Source organism: Salvia miltiorrhiza, chromosome 7 (assembly GCF_028751815.1).
Source record: "Salvia miltiorrhiza cultivar Shanhuang (shh) chromosome 7, IMPLAD_Smil_shh, whole genome shotgun sequence".
Taxonomy (NCBI): Eukaryota; Viridiplantae; Streptophyta; class Magnoliopsida; order Lamiales; family Lamiaceae; genus Salvia; species Salvia miltiorrhiza.
The window spans coordinates 18,831,929-18,854,577 of NC_080393.1; the positions used below are offsets into that span (position 1 = coordinate 18,831,929).

General features: G+C 36.3%; 1 protein-coding gene and 1 long non-coding RNA gene across 2 annotated transcripts; one reads left to right on the plus strand and one right to left on the minus strand.

Moving 5' to 3' along the window:
* Positions 1–11,118: 11,118 nt before the first annotated feature.
* Positions 11,119–18,526, minus strand: LOC130993153 (retinoblastoma-related protein). The gene is made up of 19 exons (XM_057917931.1): positions 17,665–18,526; positions 17,427–17,534; positions 16,862–16,969; positions 16,595–16,719; positions 16,400–16,496; positions 16,213–16,259; positions 15,291–15,489; positions 14,974–15,040; positions 14,704–14,880; positions 14,429–14,628; positions 13,489–14,332; positions 13,214–13,376; positions 13,043–13,115; positions 12,411–12,587; positions 12,212–12,331; positions 11,991–12,135; positions 11,757–11,872; positions 11,556–11,671; positions 11,119–11,484 (listed from the first exon to the last, which is right to left on the minus strand). Exons 2-19 carry the CDS (start codon positions 17,514–17,516, stop codon positions 11,346–11,348), a joined length of 3,003 nt encoding a protein of 1,000 aa, XP_057773914.1. The 5' UTR covers positions 17,517–17,534; positions 17,665–18,526; the 3' UTR covers positions 11,119–11,345.
* LOC130993154 (uncharacterized) lies at positions 18,033–21,139 on the plus strand. Its single transcript, XR_009091588.1, has 2 exons — positions 18,033–18,152; positions 20,624–21,139. It is a non-coding gene; the product is annotated as an uncharacterized LOC130993154 (long non-coding RNA).
* Positions 21,140–22,649: the final 1,510 nt, after the last annotated feature.

The window sequence follows — 22,649 nt, forward strand, 5'->3', positions numbered from 1 at the left end:
TGAAGGCCCTTCTCTATCCGGGAGCAGTTAAGCGGGCTCTGATGAAGGGCGCAACCGTGCCAAGCCCTGATCAACTGCTGCATCCTTACAAGTTTAAGAAGGGGAAAAAAACTGATGAAGGGGCTTGTTGCCGGTTTCTCTGTTGATATGAGCTGTAAATTGTGGTGAGACGTTCTCTACCTAAATTGTGTTGAGAGAGTCGGCTTAGGGGACTTGAGGCCTTCCAGGTCCATGCCTGTGCTCCTTATTGTAGGAATTAATTCATACAAGTTTTGATTTGATTTGAGATGTAGCCTATGTAGTTGAGGTAGACTTTGCGGAAACTATTGTGCATCCCTTTCACCCGTAGATTTGTGTGAAAATTAGCTTTGCATCTGAGATTATATTGTTGTTGTCAACTATAGTCTCGTCCATCAGTGTGAAACATGTAAGCATATTTTGTATCTGATTTTCTTGTAATCCTTGAAAACTTACAATTTATATAATGATATTGTTGCTATGTTTCTCCGGAATTGCTATTTTCCTTGAAAACATGTATTTTGATTGTTGATTTAGAGGAATTGATGTATTTTGATGGTAGATTGAGTTGTTGTATTTTGGTGTTGTACAACAATTTGATTGAGCTGTATAATTATTTTTTTAATGTTCTTAAATTCACAACCAAATTTAGAACTTAATGTTCTTGAATTCACAACCAGCTCCATGAATTCACAACTTAATATTCTTGAATTTACAACCAAATCTATAAATTCACAATCAAAATAAATTACAGTTTTAATTGTGAATTCAAACTTTAAAAACTCAAACTCACAACTACTTGAATTCACAACCAAAATAAATTCTAGTTGTGAATTCGACTGATTGTGAATTCACAACCAACATAAATCTGGTTGTGAATTAAATTTTGGTTGTGAATTCGTTTGTTGTGAATTCACAACCAAAAAATTCTAGTTGTGAATTAAATTTTGGTTGTGAATTCGACTGGTTGTGAATTAAATTTTGGCTGTGAATTCGACTGGTTGTGAATTCACAAACAAAAAATTCTGATTGTCAATTCGACTGGTTGTGAATTGCGGGATTTTTTGAAGGGGTGATGTAAAGTGGACATTTTTTTAATTTTTAATGTGAAGGGTATTTTGGTAACAGTGGACATTTTTTAAGTTTTTTATTTTAGTGGACATTTTTTATCTTTACAATATGAAAGTGGCCATTTTAAAAATCCACTCTATATAGAACACGTATGAATTCTTAAAATATAAAATGAGAATCAGCTAAAATATATGAATTTCATGTAGAACATATATGAATTCGCTGTGTAATTGCGAAAAATAAAATTTTTGCTACCTATAGGATTCAAACTTAGGACCATGAATTCATTCAATAAGATGATGAATCAATCGTAAAATCTTCATGATCTAAAAATTATAAATAATTTCTATTTTATATTTTAATAAGTGTTTTTATTTTAACTCGCTCCTATATATAAATATAATTAAGGGTTTTTAGTACTCCCTCCGTCCCTGAAATAACTTCTTCTTTTTTCTTTTTGGGACGTCCCCCAAATAACTTCCTCTTTTTCTCTTTCCATTTTTGGACAACTACCTCACCGCTAATAATATTTATTTATTCTTACTTTTCATTTTCACCACTCCCAATATTAATTATAACACATTTTCACAACTTCCAATAATAATTACTACATCCGTCCTACTACAATAGACTCGTTTTCCTTTTTGGGATGTCTCACTCTAATAGGCTCGTTTTTCAATTTGAGTAAAAAAAGTGTACTTAATTGGTGTAGACCACACCACTTTTCTACCACTTTCCTACTAAAAGTAAGTTTTCTTAATCTCCGTGCCCAAAAAAAATGAGCCTATTGAAGTGGGACGGAGGGATTATAACACTTTTTTTTACTATCAATACACTTTACAATTTTTCCTTAAAAACTGTGTCGTCCCCAAAGAGTAAGCTATTTCAGGGACGGATGGAGTATTAGTTTATAGGAGCTTTGAGAAAATTTATAGCACCATGCAAGTGCAACTATTCTAACCAACATGATTGAGAAATGAAAGCTACTCCCTCCGTCCACAAAAAATGGGGCACATTCCTTGGGCACAGGTTTTAATAAAATTGGTGATTAGTGGACAAAGGGTCCCACCATTATTTGAAATGAGTGATTGGGATTGAATTAAATTTGATTTTTTGTAAATAAGGGATATTGATAACTGATAAGGATATACTAAAATATAAGGAAAAGTGGTGGGCTCATGTCTTAAAAGGGAACGTGCTCTATTTCTTGTGGACATCAAATATGGTAATGATGCCCCCATTTTAATGGATAGAGGGAGTAGATAATTGCAGAAATAGTCTATTAGTTAACAGTTCAAAGAAAATACTTGCATGATTTTAGAATAAACTATTTATTCTATCCATCAATATGATATGAGACATGACTGAAAGGACATAAATTTTAATAAATAATTAAAAAATATGCATAGAATGAAATAATGATCCACAATTTAATATTTTTTTCGTCTCAATTCAATAAGATATGTTTCTTTATTTGAATATATCATTTTAATAGGCTACTTCCTAAAATTGAAAGTCAATACATAATAAATATTCCCACAAAATTTATTATTTACACCAAATATTATTGTGGCTCACACATAATTATCTTTCATTATATTTAAAAATAATACTCCCTCTGTCCATAAAAAATAGTCTTAAAGGTGGATGACACAGATTTTAATGAAAATGGTTAAGTTTATTGTGAGTGGAGAAAGGGTCCCACATAGAAAGTAGTATTAATAATGATAATTAATTGTATTGTTAGTGGAGTTTAGGATCGTCCACCGTATGATAGAAACTTTCCAAAAGTGAAAAGAGATTAATTTTTGTGGACGTTCCAAAATGACAAAAATGACCTATTTTTTTGTGGACGAAGGGAGTATCTTCGTTTCTCTCTTCTACCTTTTGGACAAATGTATCCTAAAAATGTTATTTTCTCTCTCTTATTTTACTATATAAACTATTTGTTTCCCAACATCTGTGCCCAAACTTTGTGGCCTATTGAATTGGGATGAATGAAGTAAATAATTTATCAAATATTTCATTTCTCCCTGAAAATTGTGGTCTTATAACCATAATGGTACGTCTTTCAAAAGTGTGGTCTTTCTTTATTCAAAAATAACGCCACAAACATCTTCACTCACTAGTTATAAAAAGGTGTGAAACTCAATCTTCACTCAAAACACAAATACCACATTTTTCTTAAGAAACAATATACTCGCATGACCATTTTGAAGAAGGAAGCCACTAATTGAAAAAACACAAAATCTGGCCATTTTTTATATTTTATGACTGTTTTGCCCTTAATTAGGGCGGATCAGATTCAGCTCGGATTCGAATTTGTGCGCGGATTAAGCACTATTAGTGTCATTAGTACCATATACTCAATGCTGCACGAATGGTACTTATGGTCATATTAGTGTCATTAGTGTCATACGAATGGTACTTATGGTCATATTAGTGTCATATACCTGTGTACTGATATTATTTAGATAGATACAGTTATATGACCATTTTGAACACTTCTCCGTAGGGTTTAGATTATTCATTTAGGGTTTAGATTCCCCATTTAGGATTTAAATTCTCCATTTAGTGTGTTGCACGAATGATACTTGTGGTCATATTAGTGTCATATACTCTCTTATGTAATGTTGCACGAATGGTACTTATGACCATATTAATATCATTAGTGTCATATACTTAGATGTTCTTTTTCTTTTTCGGTTGGTGCGTATGGCACTAATAGTGCCATATGTGCCTAACCCGCGAGCAAACCCAAATTCAACCCGAATTCGGTCCGCCCTAATTAAGGGCAAAACAGTCTTTACACGTAATAAATGGCTAGATTTTGTGTTTTTTCAATTAGTGGCCAAATATTGTGTTTCCTTCTTCAAAATGGCTATTTCAAAAATGGGTAATTGCCCCTAAATACATTACTTTTTCCCATTTTCTGGAATTGCACATCACCTTTGAAATTCGCCTCCTAATACATCACTTTTTTTTTCATTTTTCTTTTTTCTGGAATTGCACATGGTCAGCCAACCCCCAATCTGAAAAATGACGTGGACGTTGGAAACGCCACATATACACACCGTAAAAAAAAAAAAAAAAATTGATGTGGCAGCCATGTAGGATTTTTTTTTTTTTTTGCTATTAAATTCGAATTTACACATTTTAATATTAAGGCATTAATTTCTCAAATCCCCAATTTTCCCCCTAAATTCCCTAATTTTACAATTTTCCCCCATTTTAGAATTGCCCTAGCTAGCGTCTGGATTCATTTTCGACAGTGGCGGATCTAGGATTTTTAAATTGGGGGTGCAAAAAATAATCTTATAAGAGCTAGGATTTTTTTTAGGGGGCTGAACTTCTACGGACCGCCCCCGAAATTTTTTTTTTAGGCCTTCTATACATTTTAGATATTTTTTTTACTAAAATACAAATATATTAGTAATAACTCTGCATTCCAAATGCAAAATGTGTACTTGCAACTTTTTTGTTTAATTAAGAATTGAGGTAATTGATTGATTAAATGATGGACTTGATCAAAAGAATGAAAAAGAAAGAGATGATGAGCTCTCTTTTTAGTTGGGCCAATGGAATTTATGATTTTAAAAACTGAATTTCTCTTTTATTTTGGATTAAAACTTTTAATTGGGGGTGCAACCACCTTTAAAACTTTTTTTTTTGGGGATGCAGCTGCACCCCCATGTTCTTAGCTGCATCCGCCACTGATTTTCGACCATCTACTTCAGCCATTCCACCAAGACCAAGAGAGGCGGGCTCGGCCGCATCTGAGTGTGGGTTCGACGGTGCACGACGAACCGGCAACAAAGCCTCTGGCGCATCTCAAACCAGGGAGGGAGATGCACACAACGAATCAGTGACCAAGGCTCCGGCACATCTCGAACCAGGCAGGGAAACGCACGCGACGAACACGACCAAGGCTCCAGTGCATTTAGAACCAGGCAGGGAGACGCACCCGACGAAGAGGCGACCAAGGCTCCGGCGCATCTAGAAATTTGTGGTCTTGATTTCACCTGTTATCGAATCTGAACTAAATCGCTCCTTTTCGGGCCATTTCCTTCTTCATCCACTCTGCTTATTTTAAGACATGTGTAAAAATGAGTAAGCTTTCTACCTATTTCCATCTATAGTTGTGTTTTTGCTCAATTTATTATTTGTGATCTTATTGATATATAGTTGCTCCTTGCTCTTTGCAACCGGAAAAGGTCTAAAGATGAGTGCTTTCGCTTCATTAATGAATGGTTGTGTTATTTATGCTAAATTTTTAACGAACCAGGAACTGGAAAAATTAATATATTCATCGCGCATTTCAAGTCGTCCATGTGTTTTGAGCAAGCCTTCTGTTGCAGCCTCTGGACTCCAACAAGGACAAATTTAATTAAAAGAATTCTCACAATTGAATTGTGTAATCTGATGTGGACAAATTTAGAATTTAGGGAAGGGAAAAGTATCAAATAAGCCCATGTCGTGGTGGTCCTTTTCACGTCTGGCCCCCTATAGTCGAAGGGGTATCAACTAAACCCCTGAACTAATTAAAATCGAATAATTTCCCCCCTCTGACCTAACGCCGTTAAGTGTCCGTTAACGTTTGGGTTTAATTGCACCCACTACTTCAGGGGTGGATCTGTACCTTATTTTATTTTTTTATTTTTTTTATAATTTCAGCAACCCACCCCCGGCATCAACTTAACCGCCCCCTGTACTCATCGGCTCCAACTTACACTTTGTCAACTCGCACGCACTCAATCTCTTGATCGTCGAGTGCTTACCGCCGACATGCAGCAGCATCACCAACTCCAGATGTGGACCTGGATCGAATCCTGCTCGGTCCAAATCCATATCCGTATTTTTTTACTTAGGTCGGGATCCGGTCCAAATTCATTAGGTCCAAAAAAATGAGATTCATGTCCAGATCCATTAGATTCACAGGTTCTCGAGTCCAGAACCTGTGAATCTAATGGATCTGGACATGAATCTCGTTTTTTTGGACCTAATGGATTTGGACCGGATTCCGACCTAAGTAAAAAAATACGGATATGGATTTGGACCGAGCAGGATTCGATCCAGGTCCACATCTGGAGTTGGTGATGCTGCTGCATGTCGGCGGTAAGCACTCGACGATCAAGAGATTGAGTGCGTGCGAGCTGACAAAGTGTAAGTTGGAGCCGATGAGTACGGGGGGCGGTTAAGTTGATGTCGGAGGTGGGTTGCTGAAATTATAAAAAAAAAAACAAAAACAAAAAAAGGTGCAGATCCACCCCTGAAATAGTGGGTGCAATTAAACCCAAACGTTAACGGACACTTAACGGCGTTAGGTCAGAGGGGGTAAATTATTCGATTTTAATTAGTTCAGGGGTTTAGTTGATACCCCTTCGACTATAAGGGGTCAGACGTGAAAAGGGCCACCACGACGGGGGCTTATTTGATACTTTTCCCTTTAGGGAAATAAGTGTGTTTGGGCTAAAATATTAAAAATTAGAATTTAATAGCAAAAAAAAAATTAATTTCCTATATGGCTGCCACATCAATTAAAACTTATTTTCATTTTTTCGATTGGTGGTTGACTGACCATGTGCAATTCTAGGGAAAAAAATGGTGATGTATTAGGAGGCGGATTTCAAAGGTGATATGCAATTCCAAAAAATGGAGAAATATAATGTATTGAGGGGCAATTACCCCTTTCAAAAACGCTTTCTTTTTCTTAATACTCGTATTATCTTTTTTAGGGATAGGGGAAGTAACTAGTAAATGATTTGTGATATATAAAAAAAAATAAAAAAAATAAAAAAAAAATTATACTCCCTCCGTCCCGTTATTAATGGCTCGTTTCTTTTCGGCACGGGTAATAAGGAGAGTTGTATTAGGAGAAGGCGAGTTGTATTAGGAGAAAAATTGCATGGCCCACACATGAGTTAATTGATTTAAGTTAATAAACCAACACACTTCTGCTGCCGACACTGTTCACTACCGACCAGCCGGTGCCGGCGCCGCGTTCCCTTCGCCTCGTCTCCCTCTACTCTCTATATACCATCATTCAAACAACCAACAAATGTATTTCCCCCAAATCCAATAGTGTAATGAAATTCAAGAAATTTAAGAAATCTCCATCTGCAATTAAAACCCTAGGCCTAAAATCGTGGTTGCGTTCCTCTGCAGCGGGAGGCGGCGCCGCGTTCGGCGAGAGGTCGTCGCCCCCCACCTAATCTATTCTTTCAAGATCTGGAGAGGAAAGAGCTGCGCCCTCGCCTTCGCCTCGTCTTCCTCAGCACCGACGACACAATAGATCTGTCCTCACCTTCGTCTCTTCTTCCTCAGCACCCTAGGCTTCAAATTGCGGTCGCATTCTGCAACATAAGGCCGCCACCGCCGACGATTTTAGATCCCCAATTCAAGCGACACAGCAGATCTCCGGCGACGCAGCAGAACTCCGACGACATTGCAGATGGAAGGCGGTGGGGGACAGGGAAGAAAAGAGAGACGAGAGGCGGAGGGTGCTCTCCGCTGTTGTTGCAACGAGTCTGGCGAGCGGAGAAGTAGCGGCGAGGGTGGGGAAGGCTGAGACAGAGAGAGCCGAGAGCTTCTTGTTGGAGACGTCTTTTAGTTTTTTAGAGTTAGGAGTATTTTTAACTTTTTATCTTATAATTAGTGATTATTAGTGATAGTTAATTGATCCCTAATTATACTAAAATAGGAAACGTGCCATCAATAGCGGGACAATCCAAAAAGGAAAACGTGTCATTATTAACGGGACGGAGGGAGTAGTATATAATTATTGAATATGTACTAAAAATAGAAATAATACGTTTATTACAATAAAAATTAATTACATTTCTCGTTGTAGGATAAAGTAAATAATAGAAATCAATATGACACGGTGGAAAACTTTGGATATAGATCACCATTTGCACCCCTCTCAAGCTTTATACTATTTTCTTAATATTATGTGTCCCTTTCGAATGTTCACTTTTTCATTTTCATCCATTTCATAATAATATATTAATATATCAAGTGTTATAAACTAGAGAGAAGCGAGAGAATAGATTAGAGAATACAAAATGTCGTTCTAATGAAGTTCACAATACATCCATATTTATAGGTGTTAAACCAAGTGTGAACGTCCGGTGTGAACGTTCACACACGTCCGGTGTGAACGGAGGACAGTCAACTCCGGTGGCTTGAAGATGTCAAGTGTTATATCTAGAAGATATATTTACAAAGTGTTTCTTGGTCAACACACATAAGATATATCTAGAAGATATATTTACAACACTTCCCCTTGATTGACCAATCCCTAAAAAATGTTCCCTCATTAAAACCTTGCTAGGAAAACCCAATGGGACAAAACCTAGTCGAAGGAAAAAGAGTACAACTGCTTCCCCTGAACTTGAGATCATTGAATATCTTTGAGTCGACGTATGCCGATCTCGTGTACCAACTTTCTGAATGTCGATGTTGGTAATGCCTTGGTGAATAAGTCCGCCAGATTTTCACTTGAGCGAATTTGTTGCATGTTTGGGAGAAATATGCTTCGTCCTATCTCCTTTGATGTATCATTCCTTGAGTTGCGCGATGCAAGCAGCATTATCTTTATATAAAACAGTTGGTTTGGCCTTTGATGAAGCTAACCCGCATGACTCTTGGATATGACTCGTCACATTTCTCAACCATACACATTCTCGACTTGTTTCGTGGATTGCAATGATTTCAGAATGATTTGAGGATGTTGCAGTCAAGGTTTGTTTCACAGACTTCCATGATATAGCAGTTCCACCACATGTGAAAATATATCCAGTTTGTGACTTAGCTTCATGTGGATCGGATAAAAATCCTGCATCCGAATACCCCACTAGAGTATTATCAGAATTTTCTTGATAATATAATCCAAAGTCAATGGTACCCTTTAGATAACGTAGAATGTGCTTAACACTATTCCAATGTCTCAAAGTGGGTGCAGAGCTAAATCTTGCTAGAAGATTAACAGAAAAAGCTATATCTGGTCTAGTATTATTAGCCAGATAAGTCAATGCTCCAATTGCACTTATATATGGTACTTCAGGACCAAGTATCGTTTCACCCTCTTCAATTGGTCGAAATGGATCTTTCTTAGTATCAAGAGATCTAACGACCATTGGTGATGCTAATTGATGTGCATTATCCATATAGAAGCGTTTTAACACTTTTTCTGTATATGTGGATTGATGGATAAACGTTCCTCCACGGATACGTTCCATTTGCAAACCAAGACAAAACTTCGTCTTTCCCAAATTTTTAATCTCAAATTCTTTCTGCAAATATTCAGCAGTTTTATTGAGCTCTTCAGGAGTCCCAATTAAATTTAAATCATCAACATAAACTGCTATGATTGCAAATCCACTTTCGGTTTTCTTAATGAAAACACAAGGGCAGATATCATCATTCTTGTATCCTTCTTTCAAAAGATACTCGCTCAGTCTATTGTACCACATACGATCAGACTGTTTCAACCCATACAACGATTTTTGCAGTTTAATTAAATACATGCTTTTGGGTTGTGACTGAAATCCTTCAGGCATTTTAAATCCTTCAGGAATTTTCATATATATGTCAGTATCTAATGACCTATATAGATAAGCAGTCACTACATCCATAAGGCGCATATCAAGCCTTTGTGACACAGCCAGACTAATCAAAAATCTAAAAGTAATAGCGTCCATTACTGGAGAGTATGTTTCCTCATAATCAATTCCTGGTTTTTGTGAGAAACCTTGTGCTACGAGTCTTGCTCTATATCTCGTAACTTCATTTTTCTCGTTTCTCTTTCTAACAAAAATCCATCTATATCCAACAGGGATTTTAGATTCCGGAGTTAAGGCTATAGGCCCAAATACTTTCCGGTTATCACAGGAATTTAATTCTCTTTCTATAGCTTCTTTCCACTTTGGCCAATCAAGTCTATGTTTGCATTCTGCAACAGACTTTAGTTGAGGATCCTCATTTAAAACATGAAGAGCTATATGAAAGGCAAATATATCATCAACAATGATATTTTCTCTCTCTAGTATCTGATGTAAATAATTTATTGAGATCTCATGATTTTCAGATACTTGTAATTCTTTAGGAATTACATCACTTTCATTTGATTGATTAGTCGTTTTCGTCATTGTTTGGTTTATATCTTGCCCCTTTCTTTTTTCTAGGCATAGAATCTTTGGAACCAACTGGTCGACCATGTTTTTGACGAATTTTGGACTCATTTGCTGCCAAAGCTATTTGTCCTTCAGGGACATCAATTTTAGCTGGAGTATTTGCAGCATGTATGTGAGATTGTGTCACTTTTCTTGTATCTACAAAAGCATCAGGAATTTGATTTGCAATATTTTGCAAATGAATGATTTTTTTTTTTTCAATTTCTTGTTCACATTGATTTGTTCTAGAATCAAAATGTGATAAGTTTTTCTCATTCCAAGAGATTTCCTTGTGCTTTTCTGGATGTAGATTTATTCCTCCTAATGTTGGAAATGTCATTTCATCAAAATGACAATCTGCAAAACGTGCAGTAAATAAATCACCTGTTAAAGGTTCTAGATTAGAGAATACAAAATGTCGTTCTAATGAAGTTCACAATACATCCATATTTATAGGTGTTAAACCAAGTGTGAACGTCCGGTGTGAACGTTCACACACGTCCGGTGTGAACGGAGGACAGTCAACTCCGGTGGCTTGAAGATGTCAAGTGTTATTCTCCCTCTAGGTTTCTTGGTCAACACACATAAGATATATCTAGAAGATATATTTACAACATCAAGTCTATTTTAAGACACCACCTTTCACTCAATTCAACTAAAATTATTCATTTCTAAATAAATAGGCTTTTTGCACTTAATATATTATCTATCAAGTATTTTCTAAAACTCATTCCATTATTTAAGTACATTTTTAGAAAACGGAGGAAATAATAAATAAAACAAATAGGTGTTTTTATCCTGACTGCGCATGCAGTTATTAAATGGTGACATCTTCTGCTTAGTTCTTCTGATGCAGTTTGGCAGCAAAATGCAAAATTTTATTAGAGGTGAAAACCATGAGAAAATATCTGCATGTATAGAGCACCCTGGGGTGGGGCTGGGGTTAGAGGCGGCCATTATATAATAACTCACCGCTCATCATACCCCCCATCACACTACCTAAGCTATCACCTAAAACACGGTTAGTCACACTATCTACAAACCCATAACAATAATTTTACAACTCCGGCTGCTGCTCCGTTTTCACCGGCGTCGACGCACACTTGCCGTTCTGGATGCCCAGGCTGTCAGGCAACCACCGAGTCCGTCACCAACCCCGTCCCCTCTCATCGATCCGCCGTCCTCATCGTTGAACTTGAGGGCAACTCTCGTCTTCCTATTTCTGAAAACCAAACACAACACCACCATTCAGAATCGAAATCACTTTATTTACTAGTATAAGCTCCAACGTACCCGTTCAAGCGATCGTTGATGGCAGTCAGGTCTTTCGAAGGGCTCTGGTACGCGTGAGTGCTTTCTCCCACGCAAGCATAATAGCTTTTTGAGCTATGTGATATTAATGCATCCATCTGCAAAATTTATCAGTTGATGAAATGAAAACACGTTACACAGAAAGAGGAGCGAGAGATTAATGTACTGAGAAGCGTATCAGACCTTTGATGATCGCAACGGAGAGACATAAACATTGTGAGCCGCAGATACTTTCTTAGGGGACATGTCTGGAAGACTTGGAAATGGGGATGTTTTAGGTGATGCTGGTGGACATGCACCTAATGTTTTATATGAAAAGAACAAGCTTATTTCTCTTGTTTTAATTGCTTCTTTTTCTAACTCCAAACGGTCATCAGAGAAATTAGGATAAAAATTTAACTTGCTAAGACTACTAACCATCAATGTTATTCTTGGACTCCGAAGCATGAGAACTACCCTGTTCTGACCCACCAGGAGCAAGCTCAACTAGAAGAGGTTTTACCGCAGGAATAAATATCTCATTGTAAAATGTTATGATATCAACATGATCAGGGCCAGTTTTCTGTTTCAAAACAAAGGAAATGCTTAATAACTCCACCAGATTTTCAAAGCAAAAGGTTAAGCCAAAAGTAATATACCCCAGTTCGACGAGGAGCTTTCCAATCAACATACACACTACGAAAAACTTGGGGTTTGCATTGAGGTTGCTTTCTATAGTTAAAAATGATCTCTTTGAAGGTCAGGCTCAGTTGGGAAATCTGCAGGACTGAATGTCAGAGAAGAGCAAAGAATAGATGACTATCACCCTTAAAGCCAGTTAAAGCATCAAAAGCAAACCTTAGCAACTCCGTAGAAGCAGCAAAGGATAATTTGATCAATGTGTCGACTGAAAAACAGAGTTGTCCGCTGACCAAGGATCTTTTGGAAAAGACAGTAGACAGACTCTCTTATCTGCTGCGAAAGCTGTAGTCTTTCAACCATCCCATTAATTCTGACAGCTGCTAACTTCACAATCTGGAAGAGAAAAAATCAAACTTATATTTATACAACGATGAAATTTCAAACTGTCATATATACAGGTACATGCGGTGAGGCAAATATAGAGTGATTCAATACTTCCAAATTTTGGGCCGGCCATCCAGCAATGTTTGATGTGTATTTAAGTTATTTAATTACTAAATAACAAATGCACAACTGAAATGGCTGCTGTTGTGGCATCTTTAGTGAACATTTGACAGAATCTATTAGAAGATAATGATCCATTACATAAGTACGCAGCAACCCCAGAAAAGTTGGATTTTAACCCTCAGCTCCATTTGCTGAGTTTTAACAAAATTGAAGAACATGATTTATCTCCAACATTTTCATTCCTAAGAAGCTTCCATAAACAATACCTCTATTATGCATGACACTCTAAATCTGGATTCTGTAATTTTATTATAAAGAGTAGGTACAGCAACACAAGATACCTTACTGAAGAAAACATTGACTGCTGTTTCTGCACATGTTTCCCCTCCACCACCTGGATTCGGTCTTGTAGGACTGAAAATTAGTAGAAGATTAGTTATGCTGAGCCAATAGATAACAAATATTAGATCAGAGTTCAGACTTCTAGTGTCTAAAGCTTTTGATGCAAATACCTGGCAAATGCAGAATGTAAAATAGGAGCTTGAAACTTAGATTTTAAGTTGTTCAGGGCCAAGAGGCGATCTTTCACCGGCGACGTGAATGAGTTCCGTTCAACTAATACACTCCGGTACTCAGTGCACACTCTTTTTGGTGAACGAATATCTCCATTTTGACCTGGATATCATTTCATTAATAATTAATATTTACTTACCAAAACAGCAGAATCAATCTTAAACAAAGTCTTTTCTCAAGATCAATATAACATAACACCCCAATAATTCTTTACCAGTTTTTTCATGCTTTTGCGTAAGGGCTAAGACCCCACTTGACATGTTAATGTGCATGGCAATTGCATCTAAAGACAGCATAGGTTCAGCTAACAAGCCAAGACGAGTTATTTCTGCAGAAAGGGAAGGTTTTGCTACTATCAAGGAGTTGTACATCGATGAGCCTTTTTCCCAAACCATGCTCTCTAATAGTCGTTCTTCAAGAGAATTTAAATGCCTCCTGAGTTCCCTAGGGAGAGTTTCTTCATGTCTGATGAAGCTCTCTATCACCTTACTAAGATCGAAGGCCGTTATTCCTGTTCTCTCCAAAACAGTTGGAAACAACATTGTCACAGTTTTATGTGTGGCAAGAACAAGCTCAGCCGAACATGCTAGCATGCATCTGTGAAATCTCTCATTGGTAAGCAAAGAAGTTAAATTGTTCACGTGCAGAATCTGGGACTCAGCCATGCACATTGCTTGGAGAACCCTGAAATAGAGCTTCATTGCTTCAATTCGACGTTGTTCAGCCCATATGTTGTCCATCAAGGTAGCATTTTGCCCAGGTCCACTACTTGGAAATATGGCTTCCAGTATTATCTGAGACCTCCTAGTGACATCAGCACTCACATCTCTGTCGCATGATTGAAGGAATCTCTCTAGGTCTGCTGAAGGTTTAGAAGGGAGTGGAGCAATAACAGAACGTAGCCATTTTGCAGTTGTCATTGCCGTGCTGACTGGAGTAGCAGCCATCTTGGACATGCCACCACCAGCAAAACCATTGGAATGACGTACTGGAGATCGGTAAGGGGACAATGGACTTGAAATTGTCTTTGTTGGGGAGGACATTGTATCAATTTTCCTCTGAAGCAGCATAATTTAAAAATAAAAACAATAAGTTAATGGTTTAGCAACAGACTCGGTGATTTGAAACTCTAGAAATTTTAACACGATACTAACCTTTGTCCCATTTCCACTCATGCTTATAGCACTTCCAGATAAGCTCCCCGAAACTAGCAAGCTATCGTTGTCATTTAAAAAAATTCTTTCATCTAATCCATCCATATCTCGAATTGCAGAATCATAATCCTTCTCCAGCAAGTTCATACTTGATGACAAAGAAGATTCATCCATCAAATCTTGAAAATAGATCAAACCATCTACATTTGGCCATGAGAAAGAAAAATGTCAATTAACAGGACATTAGAATGAAAATCAAGCAATGTTAGACTAACCAGTAACAATATTTTGCAAGTTTTCAGGTGTAGAATCAGAAGCCAAGCGAGGGCTTTTCTTCAATACATCAGTTATCAAGTTGTTTGCTTTTTCCAAAGTTTGCCTCAGAACATCTTCTGAAGTGTCGTACATATTGCAAAGTGATGCGAGGAGATCAGCCTTGTCGCCTTTCATAACTGTAAGCAAGTGTCAGAAAAGATGTATGACCATTCTGACAAAGAAATAACACATAACAGGAACCCAAAGCCCAAACATACTACAATTCATACCTATGCGTTCAGAATCATTTAAATTGAAGTTTCTGAAGCGGGCAGGAACGTGTATTAATAGTATTGCCTGTGAATAGTTGTCAGAAATAGTTAGTCATACTTAAGAGGAGTTTACAGATTACATTAATATACTGAGTTTGAAGAGAGCAGGACCATTTGTATAAAAGGCACCCATAATTTGATACTCATAACATCTATAAGAAAAATACTCTCTTTGCATTGTTTTGGAGCTTTTGGGCAGAGAAATAATAGCTTACTTCTATCTGAAATCTAGGATAATTATTCGTTATACATAATTAAAGCATAAAACCACTGACCAAGACAGAAACCAGGCCATGAGTACATGATACTAAGTCTTTGCACAGACGGAACACGTGTACACGGAGGGCCAGAAAGAGTAACCATCCAAAACGGTAATAATCTGACCCATGGCCAGATATATTTGCAACATTTAATTGCTTGCTATCATTGGCATCAACCATTGAGAAAAGATCCCGAAATGCACGCTCATATTTCCTGAAAATAATAGTCAACAAAAAAAATTTCAATAGTTTAAACAAGGAAACCTTTGGTTATTGTGACTATGGCACTCGACAAAGCTAATCAATCAAGGCACTTTGTTTGCCTATTCGAGAGGGGGCTGAGTAGGTATTTTGCCCCTTTTATGACTGACCAAAAATAATACCTACACAATTACAAATTCTATAGATTCATGTAGATGACCATCAAGCACAAATTACCGAACTAGACCAATAATGACATATTCAAACGCCAATTTTGATAAATTTATTATGTGGCCAATTAGACGCTGAAAATTAAACTCTATTAGTACTGAAAACATGAAAGAGTATTCAAAGAAACTCTAAGATGGTATTAATAATTATTATCCTTCTGCTAATTGAAGGTTGACAGAAAAATAGTTCGCTTAATAGAAAATACACATGGTTGGGAATTAATTTTCCAGAAGCTAGTACGCTTAGTTAAAAATACAACTGAATTGAAATTAGAACACATAAACCTCATGAGCACACCAATAATTGAGTAGAGCAAAAATCTATTCCTCAGAAAATGGCATGAGAGATAAAGGAGATGTCCAAAACATAAAGGAATAATAATGCTTATATAGAATCAAAATGAGATTATTCAATTATAGACAACGTTGAGTTGAGTGATTAATGCTAAAATTATATAAGAAGTAATAGCATGGAGAGTGAGAAATAGAAGATAATGCATACTCACTTGCTCAAGAGGGTCAAATGCACAAAGTTCGTGTGTGATTCCATTGCCTGATGGAAAAAGAGGAATAAGGCACATGGCACAAACACAGAGACCGAAACAAATAAAACCAAAAATGAAAGAATGATAATAGAACTCGATTAAAATAACAGCATATTTGCTAAATAATATATTCCAGATCATTAAGTACCTCAAGCCTCTTCTCCCAATCCTCACCATAAAGGTTACTCAAAATCGATCCAACCTTGATTAGAAAATGATGAAGTTCTTTATAAAAATCAACGATGCTGCAAGGCAAAATGACGAAATCTCTGATGACCAACAACTTAAAAATTTCTTTAGAAACCAACCATAAGACAAAGGTGTCAGATAAAAAAGAAAATACCTAAGCCTTGCTGCTCTCAATAGCTGGCATAAATTGAGACCCTTTTCTATGGGGCCAACATTTTCACTGAGTCTTCTCGCTGAGTAGAGGACAAACGCAAACCAGTACCGTTCTGCTTCATCCGGCTTATAACATAAAAATTCAACAACTTAGTAGAAATTCATAACACGTGTCATTTCAACAATAGGAGCACAATTTAAATTACCAAATTCAATAAAAATTGAACAAACAGACAGTCAATGTCAGGGGTATATGAAGTTTACACACCGTCCCAGTTCCAATAGCGGATAGATTGGCTAACAGAAGACTCTTGCTTTGACCGAACAGCTTTGTGGCTTGCTCCAAAAGGTCGTTGTCATCTAACAGTAGATCATTCTGATTACGAGGCATTGCCACAAGTAAATCAACCGTTAATTATAAGGGCCAACGAAGGAAAAACTCAAATCCATAAAACATGATAACTTTAATTAACCTAAGCATACATGTTACACAACTACTCCCAATCAAAACAACAAAAATTTGAATCCTCCTACTTTTTCTTTAAAGATAGCATGGCGCAAAAAAAAAGAGATGAAATTCACTATATGCTGTTAAAATTTTAATCTTAATAAAGCAAATGAACTAATTCTCACATAATTGGTAAAAAAGTAAAGGTCATAAATAACAGTAAACAGGGGGATTTAAAGAAACAAAAAAGAAGAAAAAGAACATACGCGCACACAGACGGAGAGAGACAGAGGAACACACATTACGGTCAAGAAGGAGGAATGGCAGAAGCAAACGACGAAACAAAGAAAGAACAACTAAAAGTGGTAAATATTAAAGGAGAGACCTTGCAGAAGTGAGCAAATCGAGCTTCAATGGTGGCTCCACCTCCATCTCGCTCACGATTAGGGCTTGAAACATTATTCAGCTCAGCCATATGTTTCAGATCTCCGATCTAATCAGTCCACATGTCACAAAAAATTAGGGAAACAAACCAGTACATAGAATTACCAGGCCGAAAAGAAAACCCTAGTTGAGTAGCCAACGGAAAAGGGCAATAATTCAAAATGGGCGAAAACATAAACCTCAGCTGAGAATTGCTGTTTGTTACAACGGCCTGCTGATGCTTCTTCCTTATCTCTATGAAGAAGAGAGAGAAAGAAAAACAAGTGCGAGAGAGAGAGAGAGAGAGGGGTTTGGTTTTCCTTTCTTTTTTAGTAATTTTTTATTTAGCTTTCAGGGGAAAATAAAACCCTTTTAGCTCCGCTCGCGCGGGAAAACACATGGCATAGGATGGCCATGCCATGTCCTCATAGCCGACACCTATACATGCTCCGCCAATGCCAGCGCGACACGTGGCCTGTCAGCTTAGTTTACCGCCAAAATTCCCCCTGTGCCCGCCAAATTAAAAAGATTCCCATCCCTTTTCCTTCGCTGCGTTTAATCTCTAGGGTTTAATTTGAAGGTGATTTATAAATCCCAATCGGCGACAAATTTTACATACGCGGCGCGAGAGATACCGGCGGTGGACTGCAGCCACAGTCGGCCGAAATCGTTGGTAGGCTTTTGTGAGGTAATGTGAAAGACGATGGCAGTGCTGAGGCCTGTCGATCTGCATCAAATTGAAGATCAAACTGAATCTGATTCAGTTTTGTGCTCGTCTTTGCTTCTTGTGTTATTCATTCTTATTTTTTATTTTTGCTGGCAATTTTGTGTTATTTTTATTTTATCATTGTGTTATTTTTTTGTTTTTTGAGAAATTATCATTGTTAATTTATACTACTATTTTCGATATAATTATCTTGGACAGTTACGAATCTGCGGTTTTTTGTTTTTTATATGCAATCAAAAGGGCAAAAGAAAGAATTATCTGTAAGTATATGGAGTACAATCTAAGCTCTATAAATTCAAAATGTTGATATTTTGATATTTTTTTTATAGAAACGCTAATTAATGTGTTATTATTGTTTTTTTTTTTCCAATTTATATAAGTTTATCTGCATATAAACATTTTATTCATGTATACACAAACTGACAAACATGAGTTTGAAACTAATAAGAATTCAATTCAAACATAGTAATAAATGGATTTATTGTATTTTAAACCAACACTAAATATGTCTGCCGTATTTAAACTAAATAAATCTTATGCAGATTATTATTTTTTTATTAAATGACGATTTTATATAAAAAAAGGAAAGAAAAAACCTAAAAAAAACCCTTGAAAGCACAGAAGGAGCAGACTAAGGGCCGAACCTCATTAAAACCTTTTCACTGAAAACCCAGAGGGAAAAACCGTGAAAATTAAAAAGAGTACTCGTCTAAACACAAAACGAAAGTAGGGAAGAGCGGAAGGGAAAGTTTCCGGAACTCCGGCGTAACCATCGTCCCCAAACTATCCCGGCTCTCACCCCACGAAAAAAACTAAACGGGCGGTTAGAACCAAACAGCCACACATCAGCCCCAACTACCGTTTCTGACGCAGATGGCTATGCGAATCCATGTCAAGACGAACCGCAGCCCTAATCTCCTCAATCTCGTGCGGCCACCACCCTTCCGAACGTTGTTGGTTAGCCATTAAATCGGCCGCCTTGTTTCCTTCTCTAAAGATGTGAGAAACCTGCAGCGAGAAATCATCTAACATCTTTAAAATCCTATTCCACGCCGCCTTAAAACGCCAAGGCACATTCAAAGAACGAGAATTAAGAATGAGTATCACGTAGGTGGAATCGGCTTCAATCCAAAGTCTGTGCCATCCACGATTGTGAGCAATTTGAATCGCCGAGATAACTGCCAGTAGCTCTGCTTCAAAGGCAAAACCCGAGCCACCTTTGAAGTGAAAACAACCACGCACCACATTCCAGTTATCTCTAAACACCCCACCTGCAGCAATAGTGCCCGGAGTTCCCGTCGCTGAACCATCAGTATTCACTTTGATCCACGGGGCCACCGGTGGCCACCAATGTACCTCCACAAACTCCGGAGGAGGAGCACTCCTGGTATTAACACCCACTGCCCGGAGAATCAGATAATCCGACCAAGAATTCCACATGTAGCCTAATTTAGCAAAGTTATTATCAATCTCTTTGAAAGCTACTTTCACAGTGTGGATGACACGACGTGCTTCGAACTTTTGATTATCAAAGATACAATTGTTTCTCTGCATCCAAATGGCCCAGATGAGCGTGATGATACCCGCTTTCCAGAAATTACCGATGAGGGGACTAAGTTTATACTGCCAAGCTACCACCAAAAAACTATGAATATCACTCTCTTGCAACCCTTGATTGAAATTGAACCACCCAAGGAACGTTACCCAAATATTCTTCACACGCTCACAATTCCAGAAAAGGTGATCCTGAGTCTCACTTCCTTTTAAGCAAAGCAAACAAACGTTAGGCGTGATCATACCGTAGCGGATAAGGCGATCATAAGTCGGCATTCTATTATGAAGAAGACGCCAACATATCAAGGAACGTCGAATCGGAAGTGATATACAATATTTTTAAAAATCGATACTAAAATGGCCAGGTGTTCATTAACTCCGGTCATGATATACATAGGCGCATATACATTACCTAAGAAAAACAATTAGATGATCATAGGGTTGTTAGTCAGCCAACCCTATTCAATTATTTATTTCCACCAAAAAAAGTTTCATATCATGAATGTTAATAAAGTTATTGTAAATAGAAATAAAGTATAAATTATAAGGATAATGTTAATATAAAAAAGTAAAATAATATTTATTATTAATTAAAAATAGAATAAAAATACAATTCATAGTTAAATATAACAAAGAATGTATGATGTGATTAGGATTGTGCATTTGGCAGCCAGAATTTCTAAGACTGACGTCACTATAGAAATTGATCCAAAATTGATCGAAATCGAGACTCGATTTCGGTTCTGTTTCGGGTCAAACCGAGCAAATGTGACAGCCTAGAAAAATGCTATTTTATTGACTAAATGAATTTGATACATAATCCGGCATATTGAATATGCCACATTGACTAATGTATCACATTCATATTTCATATATAGCGAAAGAGCCTACTCGAATTCACAAACAGAGATAGAGGGGTGGACTGGCACCGCAGACGACGACAAAGGGGAGAGACTGACATTGTGGATGATGCTGACATTACACCCGAGCAGCTGAGCAGGGGAGTGACTCGTGATTGCCGATTGGTGCGAGGGACTGGATGGATTGGTCGGACGGTGCGACGTCGGATGATCGGTCTGACGACAGAACATGAGAGACTGAGAACTGAGAAAAGAACAAAGAGAGAATAATTGAAGACTGGTGTGCAGCGCATGGTTATAATTTTGCCTCTTAGTTACTTAGGGTTTGGGGAAAAAAAAACGTAAATTCTAAATTAAATTATTGAAATTTAGTATATATAATTTAATATATTCAGGTCGAAATGATTTTCGGCGGGTTTAGGTCACCCAAAACTGAAATCGACCTGATAATTTATCGATCCTGGATTTTGAAGCCACCCCACAACGAATTCTAGTGCCAAACCGACTGAATCGACCGGTTCTATTCGGTTCGACGGAGTATGTTTCATTTGAATTGAAATATTTTCGAGTTAAATATCTTTTATACTAATTTTAATTAAATTTTTAAGTTTTGAGCTATGCTGTCAATATAGGGATTTTATAGAGAAAAAAAAAAAAGTTTAACCTATATATCTATTTTAATTGTCCTATATTTATAATAAATACGTAAATACATACACATAAAAAATGAGTGTCATGTGTGCACATGTTAGATTAATGGTAGAGTGGTGATTGAAAAGAAATAAGTGTCCATTGTCACGCGATCTCTAAAATTTATTGTTCAATATATTTTTTTTTTGAAACAATTTATTGTTCAATATTTATTAGTATTATTTCAATGTTGACTTAAATGATAAGTTACTAAACTAATACTCCCTCCGTCCCACGAAGTATGACACAGTTTTCTTTTTAATTTGTCCCACGAAGCTTGACCTGTTTCTAAAAATGACAAAAAATTTACCCTTTATTTACCTTTTTACTTTTTCACCTACCACACTTAAGACACAAAATATCAATTTCTTAATTCTCGTACCGAAAACAACTAGGTAATGCTTCATAGGACAGAGGGAGCAACTCTTTATAATTGGATGCATTTGTTTTCACTTCGGAACGTTCAATGTTAGGTGTCAAAGTAACAAAAAAAAAAGGACCAATAAATTACATGATAAATAAGACTTTCGAATATTAAATCAAAACACATTTCACAAGCATATTATTATTATTATTATTATTATTATTATTATTATTATTATTATTATTATTATTATTATTATTATTATTATTATTAAAGAAGTGATATTTGATAATCAATTAATAAAAAAATGATTAATAGGATCATCAATTCACTAGTATTTTGGGTAAGTCGGTATCGAATTCGAGCTATTTGCAAGTCAACTTTATCAAATTGTCAAGGTATAAATTGTCAATCATAGTCATTTTTATTCTACTCCCTTCGTCCATGAAATCTATATATAATATAAAAGAGGAGTTTGTTTACCTCAAATTTTTCTCTGTCCTCATAAACTTTCCCTCCAAATTTTCTATCTTTTTTTTTAATTCTTTTTAAAAAATCATTAATTTCTATTATAAAAATAATGCTCAAAATGGATGTTAAATTAAAGATTGTGAAAAGGTCTTTAATTTGATATAAAGATTATAAAAAATAAATTTGAGATAATTAAGTTATGATCGATTAAAATATTAAAATTAATTTTTGTTCGCTCTCATTTATCTATAATGTTGAATATCGTACTCTATTTTCATTGTATTTTCGTTTATTGGCGACAAACATAAGCATATGCCATTTTTTTCCTTATAAAAAAGTTTACAAGATTTTTAATTATAATTATTTAAACTCTAGTAACTTTTAATGCAATTAAGAGAGGAGGAAATTTATATTAATTTTAATATGAATTTGTAAATAAAATATTAGTCATATATCTTAATATTAGAATTTAAATATTAGTTATATATCTTAAAATTAGAATTTAAAATATTATATATA

Coding starts and splice junctions, on each gene's coding strand:
- LOC130993153 (XM_057917931.1), bottom strand. CDS start 17,516: ATGGCTGAGCTGAATAATGTTTCAAGCCCTAATCGTGAGCGAGATGGA. Junction 13,116..13,213: donor TTACATTCTGCATTTGCCAG/GTATTTGCATCA, acceptor ACTAATTTTCAG/TCCTACAAGACCGAATCCAG. Junction 12,588..13,042: donor TCAATGTTTTCTTCAGTAAG/GTATCTTGTGTT, acceptor TTTCTCTTCCAG/ATTGTGAAGTTAGCAGCTGT.